This window comes from Ptychodera flava, chromosome 22 (genome assembly GCF_041260155.1).
Source record: "Ptychodera flava strain L36383 chromosome 22, AS_Pfla_20210202, whole genome shotgun sequence".
NCBI lineage: Eukaryota > Metazoa > Hemichordata > Enteropneusta > Ptychoderidae > Ptychodera > Ptychodera flava.
The window spans coordinates 22,000,338-22,025,017 of NC_091949.1; the positions used below are offsets into that span (position 1 = coordinate 22,000,338).

Consider the following 24,680-nt stretch of genomic DNA (forward strand, 5'->3'; position numbering starts at 1 on the left):
AACGCATTAAACAAGTAAAACGTAATTTCAGAATGACAACTGTTTATATCAACAAATGCATATCTTTGCTATGAGTTACATATTCATCAGGATTTGTATATGAAGTTTCTGCCTCGAGGTCATATCTCATGAGTAATTAATAGAAAGTCAAGTCCTGCAAACGAATGCAGTCCCTCGGTTCGCGCCTCCGGCTCTACCCTTGCGATTCCCTCACCGTCGTATGTGCGAGAGATTTACACCAAAAATAGACAGAAAATGCACAAGGGACTGTCGACAGTCTAATTTAATTCTGTGACCGCAAATTCAATTGAAAATTACTAAGTACCTGGAAAACGCTGTTACAGTCACTAATGATGATGATATGGCCGACGACGATGGTGATGACATTAATTGTTCTGACTTTTTAGAACACTCATGATATAGTGATACAATTATGAAGGATGCAGTTTTACAAACAATTGTGGAAATGCTAATAAAATATATTACAGGTAGCCAGTTCTCGAAATGATAAGCTAAACGCAAAAAATATTGTGATCTTTTTTTTTCAATGAAAACAAATTTCAGGTGGCATTGCACTTAACCAACACGGTTTTTTCAAAGGAATATTTCTCATCAAAGATGGCAAGGAAACCCCCTCATACTATATACTCTTAAGTTTAGTATGGTAGTAATAGTTCACTCGAAGGATGAAGGGATACATATTTGGGGTAGAAACCTCAATTTTCGTAGTATTTATAAAAACCAATTTGAGTAAAAAACTTGATACTTTTTTATGAAATTTAATATTTAATGTGAAATGAGTATGTCTAGAGAAAGCGACTGTTTTATTTTGCATTATCTATCGTCATTCGAAAATGGCAGGGGTTAAAGACTGACACTAAAATGTGATTAAAATCATGATAAGAAAATTAAAATGTCTCTTAATAAAAAATGTATGATTTTTATTACCAAACAAAACAGTCTTTTTGTTATATAATATATAAGGAACGTAAAGTCAAAATTTCACAAAATTTGACCCAGTCAGCTTGGAGTTAAATTCTTTGAAATCTTAGATTAGGTGAAAAAAGAAGCCAGAAAGCGGTGGTTTGCATAAATGTGCATAAATTTACACTTTTTCTCACCCAACTTATGACTGCTTGACAAGCTAAAAGGTGAACTCAACCAATATTTTATTCTTGGGTTAACAAATTACTGAAAATTGAATGAATCTTTGCAAAAAAGTCATTTTGAGCAAAATACAAAATACTCTGTGCTACGTGCAACGCCACCTTAAAGTATGTCTAAATTTATATTGACATTTGTGTTGAATTGTACGCATACTAGATCTCTTCCAAGGAGTCATCACTCGGAATATGGATAAACTCTATCAGAGTATAAAATTGATCGACGGCAGTGAAGGTTTAGGTTCAGGTTATCATACTGGGAACTCGGCAAAGGAAAGAGTCATGCGTTAGAAAAGGACAGGGCCAATTTCAAGGGATATTTCACTTGTACGGCCCATTCTTCGAAACTGTGATTTCATGTGCACGCTTTAAAATTTACATTTGGCTCGATGGCGTATTACCTGTCATTCAATTGGTTTAGATACATCGCTGATCTCTTGCTTGTGTAGATTTGAGTGGAGCAAATAAAGTTTTCATTGTCGTGTTTTTGAAATTAAACATTTAGTTTACCCCTCCTTTAGAATTGCCTCAGGAAATGACGACCACTTTGAATTTAATGTGTGTAAATTTAAGGTCGTTTATTTCTCTATCCTAAATTTGCACGTTGAACCTGATTTTCGATAATATTCGGTTTTCAAAGAGAGTGTTTAAAGCCTCCTGGACCAAAGATATGGGGAAAAGTTTAAAACTGACTTACATCTTTCTCTTAATTGATTATGTGTTTATTATCTGACTTGTTCGACCAACAAACCCTCTTACCCACAACTTACAATGTGTAAGAAAGGAAATTATCTGCAGAATGTTCAAATTGTTGTCTACCTATCTCATTTACCTAGCTTACAGAAGTTGGTCTGACAATATACACCGTTTCCAGCGAGGACAAAGACTGCAGAGCTTCGCAACCTTGGTATTACGTCATGGATGTGAGTAACGCACCGTTCATTTGTATTTAATATGTCAAAAGCGTGTTCAAGTTGGAAATGAAAACATAGGTCACATTATCATATGCCAAACTCTGTACTGTAAATCACCTTCTGATACTTCTGTTAGTTTGCACACACATTGTTAAGGAACATGACATTGTTCAAATATGATGCTTCGATTATAGGGCCAGGTATTAATTTTTGCATTAGATTTGAATGACGAGGGGGTTAACTGCTATTGAATACAAAGAATTAGGAGATACTGCTTTGATAATGGTATAACACATTTTCGATGGGTAACTTTTTCCCCGTCTATCATATCAGCAGCTGTATAATTGAAATCTATTACGTTGTACCTGTTTAGGGTCATGGATCAAAATATTTTGAATTCAGCTCGGTAAACTCACCAGATCTCATTCTCAAGGACCGCTTGGACTATGAAAAAGAAATGGCATACACACTCACATTAATGGTCGACGTAAGTATGGAGCTTTTCGAAAATGTCACATTTACAAGCTGTATACATCGTTCTTCTTCTTTGAAAAACGTTACTTTGTGTTATACATACCGATTAAATAGAACGTCTAAATTTTGATACACCTGTCTTATCAAAAATAGTTGAACGGTTACGTCACTCTACTGTATGATCGACGCAAGCGTAGTCAGATATTTACATCTTTTACCTGTTCGTTGGGGCTGTATCGTTTGTTCATTTCCCGGGGTCAGTGCATCACAAGAAATACACTTGCTCATTCCCGAAAATTGGTAATAGTGTTTCATAACATACAACATGCTTATGTTGCTACTGTTTTTGATGGCGACGATAACTTGAACAAGTTAGCCGCTTGTCCCATGGACATGGTAATATATTACCTTGAATGGAAATAATTATTGGACCAGTTTAATGTCACATCTCAAAATAAAATGTGAACGAAACTGCATTAACACCGTTTACTTGTTAAAGTTGTATTATGTTTGTGGGAATTTCGATCGACAATCAAAAAGCTGCATCCCGCAGGTCTGTGTGTTAGTTTTGAAGTCTAAAATTAACATAGTAAATAATACATAATCCCAAAAAATTCATCATGTATGGAAAGTTTACTGTTATCAAATGCACAAAGACGTGACAAGAAGCTATCGCCAGGATTAAAAGTTAAGAAGACAAATTAACAGTGAATATTTTGTTCGATTAATAACTGTTTGATAAAACTTTTTTTTGCTTTTTAAATGATTATTTTGACTTGACTAATAAATTATCATATGTTAGATGGGACGATAACATCCAAAATAATGGAATGATCAACATCTCTGACAGAAGAGTAAAGTTTTTATGTCCTCGCTGTACAGCTGTCTAGTAAGAACAATTTTGGACGTCCTTCTTTTCGATTTAATTCAGAACATTCTCTTCGTGCAATCCTACCTCATTACTACCTAACAGCAACATGATTCCACTACTGCTAAGAATATCTAACGCTGCTGGCAATTTTGTACAGATTAATCAAAAAGCGATTTCATGACGGAGTCATTTATGACACAAATGTTTCAAAACGTGAATGAAATGTACAACTGCTGTAAGTTGTAAAACAATATTGTTTATTAGGATCAGGAGGGAAGAAATTCTACGACGGAAATGGATGTATATGTCTTGGACGAGGATGATATGACGCCAATTTTTTCAGAAATTTTATATGAAACCGAGGTTCGTGAGAATTTAGAATAGGCTCTTCTTTCAGTGATACCAAAGGTACATGCATATGACCAGGATCTTGGAATGAATGAAACTGTGTATTACAGCTTTGCAGGTAAGGAATGTGACTAATAATGAATATTTTTGTTTAACTTGACTCGTAATCGGTGGAAGTATGTTGATCCCTCTTACCTACGATCACATGTTTTGAAAACTATTTCCTCTAAATTCATACATTCCTGTTTCATCTCAAACTTTGACCTGTACCCAAGAATGATTTTTTGAAATATTTATAGGCTTTAATATTTTTTTGTTATTCTTATTCTTTCTTTTTAGATCTAAACAGGGAAAATGACGCCATTTTTGAAATTGAGCATTTTACCATCGACAACGTAACAGCCAATATAAATGTGACTTCTGGTTTAGATAGAGAAAGTTTGAAGAATGCACGTTGACTGTGATGCTGAGGGTAATAAACTGTATTCTATCACAGCACGTACTTTAGAGTAGGGAAAGGACATATTGAAAAATAGATACGGAATTCGAAATCCTACATGATGCAGAAACACGATTTTTACTGATATACTTTCCTGTTACCCGACACATATGATTCTCTTTTGAACGATTTCGACTACACGTCGCAAAACACTGTCGCGCTTGACAGAAAAATGTGACGAGGTCGGAGACCGGCAATTCTGCCTTCGCCAGTTTTTCAACATCAAATAAATCTAACGTGATGAGCTTATATGTAAATTTGATGACAGCTTCTGAAAATGATGGATCTCTGGCGAGTGACACCGAATATGTAATTCAAATACAGTCCCACAATGTACTACTTCCTGAAAACCATGCCGAATATAACGTAAGAAATGAAGACAAATTTATGAGGAGCATTCAGTGACGCCTTTCAGTTTTTGAGCTACACTATGACGTAATTTTGTTTCAATTTTAGGCTGCCCAGGTCAATAGTTACGGCTATCATCTGTACTCGTACAGGGACACGCTTGCGTCATTGGTTGTCACCGTGTTAGATGTCAATGATAACGCTCCAATAATGAGTGACGATGAGTACTATGGTACAGTGCCTGAACACTCTCCGTCCGGTACAATAGTTTGTGGAGTCATGGCAACTGATCTTGATGGGTATGCTATTCTAATCACAGGAAAAGGAAAGTTCTGATTCTCATTAGATCGGCAACGTTAGGACTTGTTCTCGAAATTTCAACTGACTGTAGTTGTCATAAAAACTCGGAACTTACGAATTGTTGATATCATGGTGTAGTAATACATGTCTTTTCATCGTGACAGCATTTTTCCTAGAGACGAATTCAGTATAAGTGACAGGTCATTTCAGCTACATCGTTTTCAATGCTCTACGGATTATTAACTTATCCGTTCGCCTTGAATTTCGTTCAATGAAGTCTAACTTGAACTTATATGACAAAACTGATATACTGTAGTAAAATGTAATCTATGACAACGGTTACATCTATTTTTCTGTAGGGAGACAACGCAGTATTCAACTTTGTCGTCGACAGCGAAATCTTTAAGGTGGATGATCCTCTGTCAGTAACGCCCAACACAGCCATAGCCTATGTACGAGTCAGTGACTCCACTCTGTTGGATTTTGAAACATTGCCGGGTCAAGATTTTCACATCGAGGTAAGGCCTTTCCTACGTTTTCTGCTGAGTTTACACCCCAACGATTTTTCTCTAAACGATTTCGAGTAGAGCACAAAACACACATCAAACACATCTTACTTATTTTGAAATATCCTGAATATACCTGGAAGTGTAACTTTATGATCGAATCTTACAATCTCCAAATTTTAATGACGTCGGGAGCATTTAAAACTTAAGTTACTACAAGTTACAGTACATATTTCATGACCTCTTCACGACCTCTGCATGATTGATAAGGTAAAAAGGGGCGGTTGTTTTTATTGCATTTACCGCCTAATGGAATAACTGGACTTTGTTCAATTTCGCTCTTTTTGTATACATAAGAGGTCAAGGTAGTGGCTGCGATGAAATTTGACAACAATACCACTTCTGTATCTCCTATGTTAAACAGGAAGGCGTCCCATGAAAAGAATAATTGTTCATTTGACCGATTCCTTGCGGTGACTCCAGTATTACTTGAATTTTCGTTATAATAACATTGCGTACCTGCTGATAAGGCCATGAGTTCCTAAGATGTAGGCCTAGACTTCTAGATGTTGGTTATCTGTCACCTGGGGTTAGTACACATGGTACACATATGGCACGATCTAGTATTCAGGCAACAGTACTGCTATAATAGTAATCCCAGTAGATAAACAATGTAGTCTATTGATAATGACATTTGAGCGTATGAGCCTGGGCAATCGGACTATTCGTCGTTTTTGTTCTGGTTTTCCAAAAACGTCAGCTACAGGGCTTACATTAAACTGAAAGACCCGTCGCTCGAGGACGCTCCCTCCCTACGCTCCCCATACTAAGAGGGGGAGCGTAGAGAGCGCCCTCTAGCGACGGATCTTCCAGTCTATGCTTATTGTTACGTGCAGAGAAAACGAACAAAAGGGTGAACTCAGCAGTTAATGTTTAAACCAAATTTATTACAAAAATAAAACTAATTGCTAAGTCAGGGATAGAGTACAAGCTTTAAAGTGTACAGACTACTTATCTCAGCTGGGACGGCAAAGCTCCAGTCTCAGAGTTGTAACAGTCAGTCGGATGAATGAACAGTCCTTTGGCTTGCAGGCTTGAAGCTGTACAAAGTCCACAGTATAAATCCAGCGTTGACAGTGAAGGTCTTGAAAAGTCTTGAGAATGACTACTGCTGGAGTTTAGTAACACACAAGAGACACGATCCCAAAAGTCTGACTGGAAGCTGTGCACGTCCCTTTTATAAAGGCATGTAAGAACAATCTAGAACTTTTATTGACATGCCAATTACTGTTCCAAAATTATCTCCCTTACACAACTAATCAACTTTCCAGAACATTCCAAACATGACTAATTGAATTCAAGGTTGTGAGGTCATCAAGGGCAGTGACCTTGGGAATGTTCTAGACCAATTGAACTCAGGTCATGATGAGTGTGGGGGAAATGACCTACATAACACACCCCCTCTTCAAAAAAAGAAAATTTTTCAAAGAAAAATCTTTCTTTTACAAATGTAATCTTGAAAAAGATTTAAGTACTCAAATTTTGTTTTACTCTAAAGTAAAATTTCTTGAAAGTGACAACAATAAAATTTCTTGAAAGTGAACAACAATAAACTCTAAATACGAGAGAGACAGTCTGCAATTAAATTGTCTCTGCCTTTGATATGTCTAATATCAAGATTAAACTCCTGTAACATTAAACTCCATCTAAGCAATCTCTGATTTTGCCTTTAAATTTCTGTAGAAATACAAGAGGGTTGTGATCAATATAAACCACTATTGGCTGATTTGAAGAAGTAACATAAACTTCAAAATGCTGTAAAGCTAATATCAAAGATAAACACTCTTTTTCAATTGTAGAGTAGTTTCTCTGGGATTTGTTAAATTTGCGTGAAAAACAAACAGGATGATCTACACCATGACTATCCTCTTGCAATAAAACAGCACCAGCAGCTGTATCACTAGCATCTACAGCTAATTTGAATGGCAAAGTGAAATCTGGTGCAGACAACACTGGGGCACTTTGCAGTATGGCTTTAAGTGTATCAAATGCCTGTTGGCATTGCTCTGACCAAACAAACTTTACTTTCTTTTTAAGTAAGTTAGTCAAAGGCTCAGTAATTGTGGAGAAATTTGGACAGAATTTTCTGTAGTAACCAGCCATACCGAGAAAGCGCATCAGTTGTCGTTTGCAGTTTGGTATGGGAAAACTTGAAATGGCACTGATTTTGGCATCAACAGGTTTTACCTCACCCTGTCCTACAGTATGTCCGAGGTAAGTTACCCTAGCCCAACCAAACTCAGATTTGGCAAGGTTGACAGTCAACATTGCTTTGCTCAGTCTCTCAAAGAACTTCCGCATGAGCTTGATGTGTTCCTCCCAGGTGTCACTATACAGGACGACGTCGTCAACGTAGGCTGCACACCCGTCTAGCCCGGATATGACGTCGTTGATCATCCGTTGGAACGTTGCCGGAGAGTTCTTCATTCCGAATGGCATCACCTTGTACTGGAACAGTCCGTCTGGTGTAACAAAGGCGGATATTTCACGAGCACGATCCGTCAGAGGGACTTGCCAAAATCCCTTCAGTAGGTCAAATTTCGTCACATACTTGGCTTTTCCCACTCGGTCGATGCAGTCATCAATCCTCGGGATTGGGAAAGTGTCTGTCTTTGTTAAAGTGTTGACCTTCCTAAAGTCCGTGCACATACGATAACTGTGGTCTGATTTGGGAACAAGTGTGCACGGCGAACTCCAGTTACTTTTACTGGGTTCTATACAGTCATTGTCCAGCAGGTATTTGACTTCTTCCTGGAGATATTTCGCTTTTGTTGGATTCAGTCTGTATGGGTGTTGTTTTACAGGCTTACTGTCCCCAACATCAACGTCGTGATAGATGACGTTTGTCCTCGTTGGAACATCTTGAAACAGGTGTTTATATTCATGGAGCAGTTCTTTCACCTGTTGTTGTTGTTCTGGCTGGAGGTGTGCCAACTTTGTAGACTCCAGCTTCTCCAGGATTTCTGAGTTCTGAAGCTTGACCGAGCCCAGCTTTGAGTTTAGAGTATTTTCACTCAAGTCAGTTTCAGTATCACTATCTTCATAAGGCCAGAACTGACTGTACTGACAGGCTTTGTTTTAGTAGGATTATCCCTATCCAAATATGGCTTAAGCATATTTATGTGACATAGCTGTTTTTGTTTTCGCCTGTCAGGTGTTATTATGATGTAATTTAAATCACTCAATTTCTTATCAATTAGATATGGCCCAAAGTAACGAGCATGGAGTGGTTTGCCAGGAATTGGAAGTAGAACAAGAACTTTTTGACCTGGTTCAAACTTCCGTTTTGAGGTGCTTTATCATATTTGATTTTCATTGACTGCTGAGATGACTCAAGATTTTCTCTGGCTAATTCACATGCTTTAGAGAGTTTCGTACGAAAATCTGACACATATTGCAAAATATTCAGACAATCATCATCGTCTGATAGGAATTTCTCTTTAACTAGCTTAAGTGGGCCACGGACTGTATGTCCAAATACAAGCTCAAATGGGCTAAAACCAAGAGACTCTTGAATTGACTCTCTAACAGCAAAGAGCAGAAAATGAATTCCTTCATCCCACTGCTTCTCTGTGTCAAAACAGTAGGTCCTAATCATGTTTTTCAAAGTTTGATGAAATCGCTCAAGAGCACCCTGACTTTCTGGATGATAGGCGGATGACCTATACTGTTTAATGCCTAGCTGATCCATTACTTGTTGAAAAATACCAGACATAAAGTTGGAGCCTTGATCGGACTGGACACATTTAGGGAGGCCAAATAAAGTGAAAAATTTGACTAAAGCTCTCACTATAGTCTTTGTCTTTATATTTCTCAGTGGTATGGCTTCGGGGAACCGAGTTGATGTACACATTATTGTCAGCATGTACTCATTTCCTGATCTTGTTTTTGGTAGGGGCCCAACACAGTCTATTAGTATCCTACTAAATGGTTCTTGAAATGCAGGAATTGGTTGTAAAGGGGCCTTTGAATGGTCTGATTTGGCTTTCCTACCATTTGACATGTGTGACAAGTTTTACAGAAATGTGCTACATCCTGCCTGAGATTAGGCCAATAAAAGTGACTGAGAATTTTATGATAAGTTTTCCTGACTCCTAAGTGACCAGCCCAGGGCGTTTCATGGGCCAGGCGCAATATTTCAGCACGGTAGGGCTTTGGAACCACAATTTGATGTTTTATAGCCCAATCGTCATCAACCAAAACATCTGGAGGTCTCCATTTACGCATGAGAATACCAGACTTTGTATAATAGGAAACAGAGCTATCTGAAGTTTTACCTTCATCATCTACCCTGTCAAACAAAGACAAAATATCTGGGTCTTTGTGTTGTTCTGCAATGAGATTTGATCTAGAAAATGTCTGACTTTGGTCAGCAGAAGTTTTACTGGAAGTTTCAAATCCACGAGGGATAACGGAATGATCCGTGTCAAACACCTGACTGAGAAAGGTGTCATTTAAGTCAACATCTGTGACATTATTTTTGAAAGTATTTTGATTCTCGGAAGTTTCTTTGACATGGCTCGAGTAATGGCACATGAAGGAAATAAATCGGGTATCTCTTGTTCAATTGGCTCTGGATCCTGATCTAAACTAGGATTATCAGTCACAAGTGGATTAGTAATGACCTTGTCCCCAGCAAGGTCGTTTCCAAGAAGAAGGTGAATCCCTTCAAAAGGCAAAAAAGGCCTAATACCTAAAGTCACAGGTCCAGAAACAAAGTCCGAAGACAAATAGACATTATGGAGAGGAACAGGAATGTAGTCATTACAATCTACCCCCTTAATAAGAACTTTAGAACCTGAAAATGACTTTTCAGAAAACGGCAGGGTATCTGCCAACAAAAGAGACTGGGAAGCCCCGGTATCTCTTAAAATTTTGACAGGGGTAGCGGAAGAGAAATCACTAGAAAGTGATATAAAACCATTATGAATAAATGGTTCGAAAATACCCATAATGCTATCTTGTGAAGAATTGACCTTGACCTCATTAATTGGGGATAAGAGGGGTTTAACCTCAGAAAATGTGTTGCACACATTATTAGACTCTAATTGAGTTGATGAAGAAATAAAGCCGGTGGGCTTAGATCCACTTTGACCACTTTGACCTTCACGTTTTCTTTTCAATTTGAAACACTCTGACATTAAATGGCCGTCTTTCTTGCAATAATTACAAGAAAGTGTACCGAACTGTTTGTCAGAAGGAGATTGAGACTTTGGATCTGATGATGTGGAAGTGTTACTTGAATTTTGTGAACTGTTTTCATTTGATTTCCTACTCTCCTTTGAAAAATTCTTGGATGAAAAGGAGGAGTTAAATTTACCTGCATTGTTTCTGTAGGAAAAGGACTGGGATGGTTTGCTGAGAAATGAAGATTTGTGAGTCAATGAGTAATCATCGGCCAAACGTGCAGCAACCTCCAATGTATCTGCCTTTTGTTCATTGATAAACGTCTTGATGTCACTCCGAATGCACCTCTTAAATTCCTCAATCAAAACAAGTTGTCGTAATTTGTCATAATTCTGACTGACCTTTTCAGAAGAACACCAACGATCAAACAGTTGTTCTTTTGTTCGAGCAAATTCAACATAAGTTTGATCCTTCACCTTCTCACAATCCCTAAATTTCTGACGGTAAGCTTCAGGCACCAACTCATAGCCCTTGAGAATTAATTCCTTCACAGAATCATAATCTGAAGCCTGCTCTACTGACAATTGAATGTAAATTTCTCTGGCTTTACCCACCAAAGCACTCTGCAAAAGCATAGACCAGGACTCCTTAGGCCAATTCAGACTCTGAGCAATTTTCTCAAAATGAAGGAAATATTTATCAACATCCTTTTCTTGGAAAGGGGGGACTAACCTGAAATGCTTAGTGATGTCAAAACCGTGTGAAGGGAAGGATTTTCCTGACTGTCCAAGCTCTAAACGTTTCATTTCTAATCTTTCCTGCCTATCTTTCTCTCTCTGTCTTTCTTCCATTTCTAACTGCATTTGTATTTTTTCTTTTTCTATTTGTAATTCTAGTTTCTTGATCTCCAAATTTGTCTGCATTTCTAATTCTAATTTTCTGAGTTCAGAGGTAGACTCGGGCTCATAATCTTTCAGGGTGGATTCCTCAAATTGGCCTAAATCAACTAGATGTTTGGCAATACGGTACTGTATTTCCCTCTTGCGCATAGATCTTTTGACTTTTACTTTAAGGAAATGGCCAGTGTTATGAGGTCGTCTTTTCTGAGGGAATCAAATGTGTCCTGATCAAGGTCATCCATTTCCTCTGGTTTAAATTCCGCCATGATTAAATTTCGCTGAGTTCACAGTATACAGTAGTTTTAAAAAGGCTGGCAAAATGTTGTCAAACGGCTCAAAATGTTCGTATCCCGGACAAGCCCCCAATTTGTTACGTGCAGAGAAAACGAACAAAAGGGTGAACTCAGCAGTTAATGTTTAAACCAAATTTATTACAAAAATAAAACTAATTGCTAAGTCAGGGATAGAGTACAAGCTTTAAAAGTGTACAGACTACTTATCTCAGCTGGGACGGCAAAGCTCCAGTCTCAGAGTTGTAACAGTCAGTCGGATGAATGAACAGTCCTTTGGCTTGCAGGCTTGAAGCTGTACAAAGTCCACAGTATAAATCCAGCGTTGACAGTGAAGGTCTTGAAAAGTCTTGAGAATGACTACTGCTGGAGTTTAGTAACACACAAGAGACACGATCCCAAAAGTCTGACTGGAAGCTGTGCACGTCCCTTTTATAAAGGCATGTAAGAACAATCTAGAACTTTATTGACATGCCAATTACTGTTCCAAAATTATCTCCCTTACACAACTAATCAACTTTCCAGAACATTCCAAACATGACTAATTGAATTCAAGGTTGTGAGGTCATCAAGGGCAGTGACCTTGGGAATGTTCTAGACCAATTGAACTCAGGTCATGATGAGTGTGGGGGAAATGACCTACATAACATTATAAAAGTATCAAGCTTAAATTCTTTTTATGAACATAACTTATTACAGGTATATGCCGTTGAAACGGAGACTTCGGAGTTATTTCGCAGCAATGCTTCTTTGGTATGGATCAACATAACTGATATCAACGATAACGCTCCCGTGTTCCTTAACGAACCGTACTCAGCATCTGTTTACGAAAATGTCACAGAGCCAACCTACCTGATGACGGTAAGGTGCTGCAAATCACAAACTGAATCTAAAATGTCGTGATGGAAACTCTTTCGTCTCTCCTTGTACAATGTCATTTCGTTGATTAGTTGAGTGTAAACTTTCTTATAATTTTGCACCCGCACAACTTTATTGAATTATCGCAAGATAAAAGGACACTTTGACTGTGGTTAAAAGCGATATAAACAGAGGTGTATCGTGTCGACATACACAATAAATGAAAGATGATGCGTCTTTGCTCCCAAACGCAGTGAAGGGGGTGTGCCGTGTGAGCAGACACCTGTGCGCACACAGGTTCGCACAGATTGCATGATTACAGTGACCAAATGTTTGCTGTCAAAAGAAACATCTCAATCGAAGCCAATTTGTCCATTGTCTACATTGTTATAGACTGCATTGTCATTCTAACTTCAGTGTTTTTTTGTCTGAAGAAAACTCAACTAAGATTGTTTACCTTTATTGTCAGATCGAGGCCGATGATGCAGACACGGGATTGGATGGTGAGGTGGCCTATAGTATCTACTCAGCCACAGACAATGGCATGTCCATATTTACCATTGATCAGGACACCGGTGACTTAAGCGCCACTTTTTATGATCTCTTGGACGCAGACACAATTGACAGTTACGTCATTTTCGTCATGGCAGCAGATAAGGGAGAACCGCCAAGGTGAGATTTGTTCATTTCAATATTTTATTGTTACACCCAGCAGAACTTTAAATGAAGTTTTCTGGATATGATGAAATGTTACTTGCAAAGCAACTCATACTGCTATACCCAATATGCAGCCGAGGCAACAACGAGTAAACTTATTCATCTCCAGAGAACTGCATAAAATCATCAAGGTTTTCAGGAAATATTATCTGAACTGCATGTCACATACGTCACTTCGACATGATTGCTTCCTGGAGTCTGGCTTTACTTCGCTGTTGGCATTTATGCATTGCCAAATCCCATACATCGATTTCAAATCAAGAACGGTGTAAGCGTTTATATGATTCATGTTTTTTGTTACTCTTCTTTTTGCAGATATAATCTAACAGAAGTGCGCATTGACGTCATCAACGTAAATGACGAGCCGCCAGAGTTTATCAATGCACCTTTCTCAGCAAGCATCAGTGAGGGCGCTCTTGTCGGCGCTTCTGTATTTAACATATCGGTAACGTTATTCTGTAATTCTTAGCTTCACATCACTCTTCCTTGCTTCGATTAAATTGTGAGATAGGGTTTTACTGCCGGTGCAATCAATCTCTGTTGATATTTCCAGTGTTTAAAGTAATTGTTCATTTTAGGGAACTGAAAGTAGCGTACCTGAGTACTTTTAACAGGAAGGTCAACGCAATATTTACGATTCATTGTTCATCATTTATTTGTCATGGTATCAGTTACCGTATTACCCTGTGGCAGCGTCAGGCACGAATCGTGGGTTTACATGTAGACGGCGATGCTATCATTACACGCGAAGCGGAATTCCAATGACTTCAACGCATGAATCATGCATATGCCTTATTGTACTCTTGCTTTGGAAGCCGACGACGTGAAGTCGTATTTATCACTGCCTTCTGTCTGGGGACAGTGGTGTGCTAGTTCTGACTACTGTCTTGTGGGAAGCTATGATGTTTTATGTCCAAGGTGGCATCCGTAGCATTTTATTTTTTCATTTCGTCGGATTAAAGTTCCTTTTTTTGGTTGGTCGTAATAAGAATCCACGACAAAATTATACATTTTTCACTGTTATTCAAGTGTATACAGAGTTCGCGTTTACGCAAAAATCGTGCGTATTTACGCATTGAAATTGACTCTGTACGCATTTTTTTCATCGTTATGCGTTTTCTATACGCAAAGGATAACACCGAAAGCACTCCCCACGACTGAGCTTAGGCGACAACCAGACGAAATTTGTTGCAACACATTTCTGTCAATCACTCATGTTGTGTGGAAAGTTTCGGATTCTCTGGGCGTTGTCTGAAAAATCGGCATCGTAGTCCACACGTTATCTTTGTCTGAAAAATCGGCATCGTAGTTCACACGTTATCACGTTAGGCACGTTATCATGTCAGCTGTGCCTATGAATTACGTTGCTAATTTTCAGGCGAGCGATAGTTTCTGAAAGTGAGTGATTGACAGAAATGTTGCGACAAATTATATAAATGCCGACCGTGCACGATCATCGCGTCTCGCTGTTCCCAAATTTTGATCAAGCACACATGCAGCATGGCGTCGAAGCAGACAAATCTGTTTCTTTCAACTTTGCTCTACGAGTCCGTGAAAAAAATGATTCATCGGTAGAGCTCGTCGGAATCCCGATAAATTTTGAACACTGCAGAAGTGTCTGGATGGTAACTGGTCGTTCAGGCACCAAGTCGTTTCGGCCTCTCAATTTCCGGCCCAAGTCACTTCGGCACTGCAACCCAAGACGTTTCGGCATCTGTGTTTAGATTTTTTTTTTTCAAACTATTCAGTAATTGACTGATCCGTCATATTCGTAAGCGTGACCTTTGCGTTCTGACCAGTACTTTATGTGCATTTTGTGTGAATTTTGCCGTGCTGTTTCGCCACCGCTTTCAAACTTTTGCCGTGTCGGCGGCTATTGATATCGATAAACTTGTGTCACAGATTTCAAAATGATACGAAGTTTTTTCTTACGGTCTCTTCCCATGTTCTCACAAAGATTAAAGCATGTACGTGAATGTTAGTTGACACTATACTTTTTAGTACTTTGATTTGTAACATTACGCTCCAGCACTAGTTCCCACAGGTAGCCTTCAGCGGTGCCGAAACGTCTTGGGTTGCGGTGCCGAAACGTCGGACTTGGGGCCTGAAATTCAAAGGCCGAAACGTCTTGGGCCGAAACGACTTGGTGCCGAAACGTCCAGAAACCGTCTGGATAAGCTGCCATAACTCTAACTTTTGGGTTGCCCAATGTGTTTTGACGGTCGCATGTATAACCTTCGCTGTTACGTTTCAACATTGTTCAAGTTGTTCGTTAAACTGTTTTCATTAAAATAATGTTACATCGTACAATCCGAATATGTAGTGTAGGTTTATTCAACGGCACATTGTATTTTGCAGTCAGTTTTTTCATCAATCGAGTGCGGAAGTGAAATTACGCACTCAAATCCAGCCATTACGCAATTTTAGCAGACTAATGCGTATGCCGTACGCGAGGAGAAAAAAGTCACCGCGAACACTGGTATATTAGAAACACCCGATTTTAATTAAATTTCATTAAATTCATAAATCAACTGATGTCTTACTACAGCTCCTCTATTTCTTGATATATAGGCATATGATTTGGATGGCGATCAGCTGACATTCTCCTTTGGAAATGACAGGAATGTGTCTGATGACGGTCACTTCTTCGTGGATTCCGTCTCGTACGTGTCTTTGATTTTTCCTGCTTTGTTGTCGCTGACAATTCGGCTGTATCTCATGCCATGAAGTGACTTTCTTTGACACTTATAGTATACTGAGAGAGAGAGAGAGAGAGAGAGAGAGAGAGAGAGAGAGAGAGAGAGAGAGAGAGAGAGAGAGAGAAACGTAACTCTTAATGATAATATGTCCCTTCATTACTTTGACTTCTAGAGTTAAGCATGCAAGAAAGGGCGACATTATACAGAATCTTTACAACTTCACTCACCGGGATATTTTTGTTTCTTCCTTGAATAGAGGTGAAGTGTTCATCTTTGGCCTGTTAGACAGGGACAGTCAAGCCCATCTCAACATGACAGTGTCTGTAACAGACGGGTACTTTGTAAGTTTCCTTCCTTGTCATGGCAGGTGATGACGTTTTTATTGACCGCATTTCAAACTGGAGTGCATACATGATAAGTCATAATTGTGATGTGACAGAACATCAGCGTCAATGGTCATGACGTTGACTTTAATGATGGTGACGATCACGGCAACCATGATTATAGTGATAATGACGATGACAAATTATTATGATATAGATAAGATGATGATGATGGTGATGGTGATGATGATGATGATGATGATGTTGATGAAAATGGCGATGGTGGTAATTAGTTACAGTGTAGGTGATGCATGTTTCAATGGTTACTGTTTGACTGCCCATTCCAAGGAAGACAGCTCTCGATGTATGATTGGATAGATGACGAAAATGCATGTAATATACTTTACAGACGGCAAATGACACAGACCTGTCAGTCATTGTCACAGATATCAACGACAACGACCCAATCATCGACGCTGTCAATCAAACGGTCACCATTCTTGAAGAGGAAGATGATGCTGTTATCACTTACGTTGAGGTAATACTTAATTTTATCATTTAGGTCCCCTGATTCTGAAAAACCCGTAAGATGGCCTGATGATGAGTGTGCTTTCTTAACTCATACATTGTTTACATCTATATGAGTCACAATTAATAGAAATTGTGACGTGATTATTGACATTGTCAAAGTTGTTATGAGATGAGAATGATCATGATTCTGCATCACTTCACTTCTCCTGTTCATTGAAGAAGAAGTATGCAAGCAAGCGATCATTTCGAACTATTCCAAAATGGAATAATCTATTTTTTTAATTTACTATTTTTATCGGAGTTTTGTTACTGTTATCATCGATTGTTAAATGCCAGTTGTTCCCAATTTGCACTCTGATGGTACCACCACTATGGATGGAGTATCAACATAATATACTTAGTACAATCGCCTTGAAATGAAACGGTTGACTCGTGTTCAACATTTCGTGAAAGTAAACTTTTAACCATTCTTAAGAATGAATATCATATCCGGAATCGCAGTGCATATTGTTGTAATAAAAAAGACATTGGCTAAAGTTTACATATATTAGGAAATCCAAAACGGCCGCTATTCCTATGTTAATGCCCTAGGATTTCACTGTTGGATTTTCACAAAACCAAGGTGGTGAAAACATCACCTACTCCTTACTCTTTAAAATCAGTCCACACAAGTTGCATACCAGCAGAGTGTTTATTGTAAAAAAAAATGAGGGAAGGTTTGATACATGAAAATAGCTTTAATTTTACCTGACAGTGTGGACAACCAACTTCCAGATACTGAAAAACCTGTCGTGTCAACTCTTTCCTGAACTCCAAAGAAGTGTTAAATCAAAGAAGGCAGATTTTGAATGTGTCTCTGAACTTGACTCAGCCTGAACACTTTTTATTGCTATTGTTCATTGTTCCTATCAAGGCATATGATATCGACGAGGGACAGAATGCCGATATTTCCTTCCGTATAGCTGAACCAATGCAAGGGTATGTATGATGGTTTCCATGTAACCTCATACCTTACTGAGTCTTATGGATGTCATACAGCATTCTCCTACTACAGCAAATATAAATATTGGGGTCACATACAATATTTTGAAAGTGTAAACCGTCAAAGTCAGAAAGTCGTTGACACTTCAATGTGCATATAATTTCAGTAGTAAAGACACAACAAGATCTTTAGAATTCATATATTTGACCAATTGCAGTATATTACATATCCAAAGCTATTCAAATCTATCATTTATCCGAAATATGAAATCGACAAGGTCAAAGCACGATGACAACTGTCGTCATAAAGTAATGGTAGGGGGGGAATCGGAAAGACATGAAATTGATTTTTATTGTACACATTGAAAACAAAAGTAACACTTGGCTAGAATGCCATTGTTCCGAAGTCACTGCAACTACCATTTCTTGCTACACATGATGGTGAACGTCCGTATTACTTGACAGGTTTTGCGGATCGGCATATTTTTATCTACAGTAAAATGTAGGTGAATAGATTTCTTTAACCCTTTCACCATCATGGTTTGACCCAAACCCATTGTTATCAATGGTAATGATGCACTTGTTGACGGAGACTTTGGGGTGAACAGATTAACTGGACGTGGGGTATTGAATAGCACACCCACACTGCATACCACAGTGAGATATTGCAAAATTCAATGTTTGTCTTTCAAAATGAACAATAGCAAAATTAGTACTATTTTCCTTTCAAATGCAGCAACTTTAGTGTTGATAGTGATGGTAAAGTATACACGGTGCAACCATTGGATCGCGAAGAACAAGCTGTCCATCCAGTCTACGTTTTAGCCATTGACGGTGGAGAAAGTCCGAGAACTGGCGAGACTTTAGTCACCGTGTATCTTCAAGACATCAACGACAACGCGCCGCAGTTTGAGGAGGACTTGTACCTGGGCATGGCGCTGGAAAGCATCCCAGGATTCAAAGTGGCCACAGTCAGAGTGAGTTTAGCTGGTCCTATATACACCATCCCCGTTCACAAGTTTTTTCATCTGTATAGTAGTTGTACCGCAGCCTTTACTTTGCTTTGACGCACGTGAAGAACCCTATCTGTGCTCATTTATCTCAAAACAATCATTTTAAGGGGTATTTCCTTGGCCTTGTAGCTGGACCCCCTATGATTATGTTGATTTTCAAAATTGTTCGGTGTGGGTCAAGTATTCTGTAGTCTTCATAGAATTCGTTTCAGTCATTTAGGTAAAGGCGTATGCTTTGCTGGGGAAATAGCACGTAGTTTGTTATATACAGAGAAGCCTTTTGCAGTTGACACATGATGATTCATGAAAAGGCCTGTTCGGGTCCATCGGTCCCTCAGGGTAGTATCGCAACCTGTCATTTTTTAGGAAAGGTGGCTTTTAAAAACCCATCAAATCCGCTTTACCATGGAAGACTTACTAACGCATGCCGTCGACAACTGAAATAGTTTTCAGGTCGGCCTTCCTTCGTCAGTTTTTCTGGATTGACCCGGCTCTAAACTTGACGAAAATGCATCTAATTCTGTTACACACACAGGCCGTTGACGAAGACGACGATGCGGACAACGGCGCAGTGAGGTACGCTATCTTAGACAAGAACGGCACCGACTACGAAAACTTTAAAGTGGACGAGGTTACTGGGGAAGTGTTCATCGTGTCCAGTGTTCAGATAGAAGATACCGGTGAGATCTTGACCGTGGACATCGAAGCGTTCAATCCGGTTCCTTATGACATTGATGGAATCGTAAATGATACTACATCTGTGGAAGTTACACTAAAGGTGTGTTGCAGGTTCTTTGTTTCTAAATTTACTTTGCAGACGTAAAGACGTGCAGACATATGGAAGAACATTCTTAGGATGCGTAACCGAGCCTGTATCAACAATTAATTCTTAAGGTAGTATGCACCTAGAAAGTAAAAAAAAGTTAAAGTTTCTAACTTTTTTTCAAAGTTTCCTCAAGGATTATTTCAACCATTCTCTTTGAAAATCAAGAATAAGAATCGGGGGTACGTGCAAATTTTGGTACTAGAGAAACAAATTACCCAAAATTTACCGATATCCGAAATTCGAAGTGGCTGCCTTCCCTGGGTTATGTCTCCGAAGAAAAGTGAAATTTTCGATTTTCGAAAAACTAAGCAGTGAAAAGTTTTAAGAGCTTCAAAATGAGCCCCAAGAAGCGGTAGATCAGAAAAGAATTGTAAAAGTTTTTAGAGTCCGAATATCTGTTCCTGTGGCGCATTCTACCTTACCATAGTAATTATTAAACACGTACAAATCTGCTTTCCAAACAACGCATCATACAGACGTTGTAAAGTGTTATTTGTCTATTTAACGCAGCGCTTTCTGTCAATTACATAGTATATTATTTTCCGTATGGTAGACAAGTGCTATAATATGTTTAAATCGCAGGCTTTGAACGATAGCAACGCCCACAGCCCAGAATTCAATCAAACCAGCTACAGCATGGAAACCGAGGAGAACGATTACCCCGGTGGCAGTTTCAACGTGTTCGTGGGACAAGTCTTCGCAGAGGACAAAGACGGCGATATCACAGGATACGAGATACTATACGGAAATGAAGGAGGCCAATTTAACATTTCTGAGGTAAATAACTTCCGTTCAAGCCAATATTGGTAGACACAGAATCTCATTTCGCACTACTCATCGGTAGCCTCGAAAGTCGCCTGAAGTAGGGTTCAGCCAAGGGACAGCCCCCTTAGTTCGTACTAACACATTTATATCCACTAATTTTACGGAAATTGTAAATTCGCTTCACGCTTTTAATGACTGAGAAAATTATCAATATGAGTTTTTGGTTTATGCTAGGATATTGCACACAAATATATCTGGTAAAGTTTAGAGAACTATTTGTGTGGGGGATGTAACCCTTCTTATTTCTTACACGTGTGGTATTGAAATGTGGACGCCTTGAATTTCGTCATCATGCTCATGATTGTGTGTTGCTCAAGAAATATCAGTATGGGATCCAATGTAAAACGCAGTTTAGCCGAAACTGAACCTCATACATAACGGCTTATTTACTTAACTGAAGAAAGTGGATACGCTTGGTACACATACGTATTCATCGCACGCGTAATAAGTTGAAAATATGTTATGTGTTTAAAGGATGGAACGATCAGCACAGCTGGCGTCATTGACCGAGAAACACAGCCGTGGTACACGCTGACAGTCATTGCTGAAGATGATGGCGAACCATCCAGAATGGTAAGTCAACATAAATGTCGATGGCGCTCTTATAACATCAAGTGTCAAATATTACGACTGTAGGTTGAGTCTTTATTGATGAAGATGCTTATCATAATTCATATCGCTTAATAGATTATTTGGACAAATGAGATTGTGAAGATATTGATGATTTTTAGGGTAATTAGGATGACAGTGGATAGATGTATCAATTCATGGCATGATGATGATGATGATGATGAGACAGTGATGCTACTGATGGTGGTGGCAGTGGTGATTGTGGTCGTAGTTTTCGAAATGTCAATAGCTTTACATACAGCAATAACTGAAGACATTGGGCTAAAATTGTCCACAATAAAGTCTACAGTTACCATAGGTAGTACCGCACTTTAGAGAGTGCTTTGCTTACTGTTTGATCCAGCAAATTACACATAGTTCATGCCTCTTCCATGGAAAAAGTAAATTTTCTTAGAACCACGACTCTATAAAACTTCTCAGTCTCATGGATCAAACAAAAATACTGCTTTTCTTTATGCATTTTTATCGTTCAAAGGGTATAACAGAAGTTCAAATTGAAGTGCAAGATGTCAATGATAACGCTCCAATAATGAGTGACGATGAGTACTATGGTACAGTGCCTGAACACTCTCCGTCCGGTACAATAGTTTGTGGAATCATGGCAACTGATCTTGATGAGGTATGCTATTAAATCACAGGAAAATAAAAGTTCAAGAGCTTGTCCTCTTTAAATACATATTTTCATCTTGACATCATATATATATATATATATATATATATATATATATATATATATATATATATATATATATATATATATATATATATATATAAAATAAATAAATAAATAAATAAACATAATTATTTATTTATTTATTTATTTATTATTTATTTATTTATTTATTTATTTATAACGCTCTGCTTTTTGCATTGAGCACTGTAATTTCCCTCGAGGACATCTGTATACTTCGATATATATATAAATATATATATATATATATATATATATATATATATATATATATATATATATAATATATATATATATATATATATATATATCGTTTTCAATTTTCAATTCTATACAGACTATTTGCTGGTCTGTAATAATAAAAATTTACAAATAGCTATATACACTCACAAAATTCAATACACCATGTAGATTCTAGCTAAATCTCATTGTTGAATGTTCTCTGTGAAAAAGTGCTATTGGCCGAGGCCAGGCATTGAATAAGATACACACAAAAATGCATACTATTGGCTATTGGAGAATAAGGACTAATTTTATAATTCATTTCAAAATGATAAGTTGATATCAGCTGGCTTTACATTCCAAGTTCACATTCATTGAACTGCAGTGGTCCTTTATACGTTCAGGGATACCATTAAGAACTTATCCGTTCGTCCTGGTTTTCGTTCATTGAAGTCTAACTCGGACTTATATGACAACGGTTACACCTGTTTTCCTGTAGGGAGACAACGCAGTATTCAAATTTGTCATCGACAGCGAAATCTTTAAGGTGGATGATCCTATGTCAGTAACGCCTAACACAGCCATAACTTATGTACGAGTCCATGACTCCACTCTGTTGGATTTTGAAACATTGCCGGGTGAAGATTTTCACATCGAGGTAAGGCCTTTCCTACGTTTTTTGGTGAGTTTACACCCTAACGATTTTTTGTCAACAATTCGAGTAGAGCACAAAGCACATATCAAACACATATTGCTCATTTTGAAATATCCTGAATATGTCTGGAAGTGAAATAACAGGCTGACCAAATGTTAATATCTTAAAAATTTAATGACGTTGGGAGCATTTACAACGTAAGTTACTACATGTTAGCAGTAGATCTTTCATGACCTCTTCATGACCTTTGCATGATTGATAAGGTAAAAAGGGGCGGTTATTTTATTGCATTTGCCGCCTGATGGAATAACTGGACTTTGTTCAATTTCACCCTATTTGTATACGTAAGAGGTGAAGGTAGTGGTTGCGATGAAATTTGACAACTGTACCACTTCTGTATCTTCTGTGTTCAATAGGAAGGTGCCCAATGAAAAGGAAAAATGTTCATTTCACCGATTGCTTACGGTGACTCAAGTATTACTTGAATTTCCTTCGATATAATAACATTGCGTACCTGCTGATAAGGCCATGAGTTCATAAGAGGCAGACCTCTATATTTTGGTCATCTCTAACCTTGGGTCAGGACATATGGTACACATATGGTACGATCTAGTATTCAGGCAACAGTACTGCTGTCATAATCATCCCAGTAGATAAACATGTAGTCCATTGATAATATGCTTTGAGCGTATGAGTCTGGACGATCGGACTATACGTCGTTTTTGTTCTGTTTTCCCAAAACGTCAGCTACAGGGCTTACATTAGACTGAAAGATCCGTCGCTCGAGGACGCTCCCTCCCTACGCTTCCAATCTCTTTTTTTTTTTTTTTTTTTTTTTTTTTTATCCAATCTCTTACTCAGAGGGGAGCGAGAAAGCGCCCTCGAGCGACGGATCTTCCATTCTAGGCTTACATAATTATCCAGCTTAAATTCTTTATATGAACATCACTTATTACAGGTGTATGCCGTTGAAACGGAGACTTCAGAGTTATTTCGCAGCAATGCGTCTTTAATCTGGATCAACATCACTGATATCAACGATAACGCTCCCGTGTTCCTGAACGAACCCTACTCAGGATCTGTCTACGAAAATGTCACAGAACCAACCTACCTCATGACGGTAAGGTGCTGCAAATCACAAACTGAATCTAAAATGTCGAGATGGACACTCTATCGTCTCTCCTTGTAATGTCATTTCGTTGATTAGTTGACTGTAAACTTTCTTATAATTTTGCACCCGCACAACTTTATTGAATTATCGCAAGATAAAAGGACATTTTGACCTTGGTAAAAGCGATCAATTAAATAGAGAGGTATATCGTGTTCAGTGTCGACATACACAATAAATGGAAGATGACGCGTTTTTGCTCCCATACGCAGTGAAGGGTAGTGCCGTGTGAGCAGACACCTGTGCACACACAGAGGTGCGCATAGATTGCATGATTACAGTGAGCAATTATCTGTTGTCAAAAGTAACATCTCTATCAAGGCGATGTGTCTATTTTCTGCATGGTTATAGACTGCATTGTCATTCTATCTTCAGAGTTATTTTTTTCTGAACAAAACTCAGCCATCATGGTTTGCCTTTATTGTCAGATCGAGGCCGATGATGCAGACACAGGACTGAATGGTGAGGTGGCCTATAGTATTTACTCAGCCACAGACAATGGCATGTCCATATTACCATTGATCAGGACACCGGTGACTTAAGTGCCATTTTTTTTGATCTCTTGGACGCAGACACAATTGACAGTAATGTCATTTTCGTCATGGCAGCAGATAAGGGAGAACTGCCAAGGTGAGATTTGTTCATGTCAATATTTTATTGTTCCACCAAGCAGAACTTTAAATGAAGTTTTCTGGATATAATTAAATGTACTTGGAAAGCAACTCATACTGCTATACCAAAC

The 24,680-nt window shown here is 38.4% G+C and overlaps 1 protein-coding gene and 1 long non-coding RNA gene across 2 annotated transcripts; both read left to right on the forward strand.

The window, feature by feature from the left end:
• Window positions 1-1,997: 1,997 nt before the first annotated feature.
• On the forward strand, window positions 1,998-4,214 carry LOC139122715 (uncharacterized). The gene is made up of 4 exons (XR_011549521.1): window positions 1,998-2,086; window positions 2,451-2,564; window positions 3,687-3,888; window positions 4,110-4,214. It is a non-coding gene; the product is annotated as an uncharacterized lncRNA (long non-coding RNA).
• Window positions 4,215-16,384: 12,170 nt separating this feature from the next.
• Window positions 16,385-24,515, forward strand: LOC139122293 (protocadherin gamma-A4-like). The gene is made up of 11 exons (XM_070687691.1): window positions 16,385-16,414; window positions 16,806-16,934; window positions 17,841-17,905; window positions 18,645-18,885; window positions 19,457-19,699; window positions 20,330-20,524; window positions 21,047-21,145; window positions 21,678-21,821; window positions 22,615-22,773; window positions 23,729-23,890; window positions 24,367-24,515. Exons 1-11 carry the CDS (start codon window positions 16,385-16,387, stop codon window positions 24,478-24,480), a joined length of 1,581 nt encoding a protein of 526 aa, XP_070543792.1. The 3' UTR covers window positions 24,481-24,515.
• The last annotated feature ends 165 nt before the right edge of the window (window positions 24,516-24,680 follow it).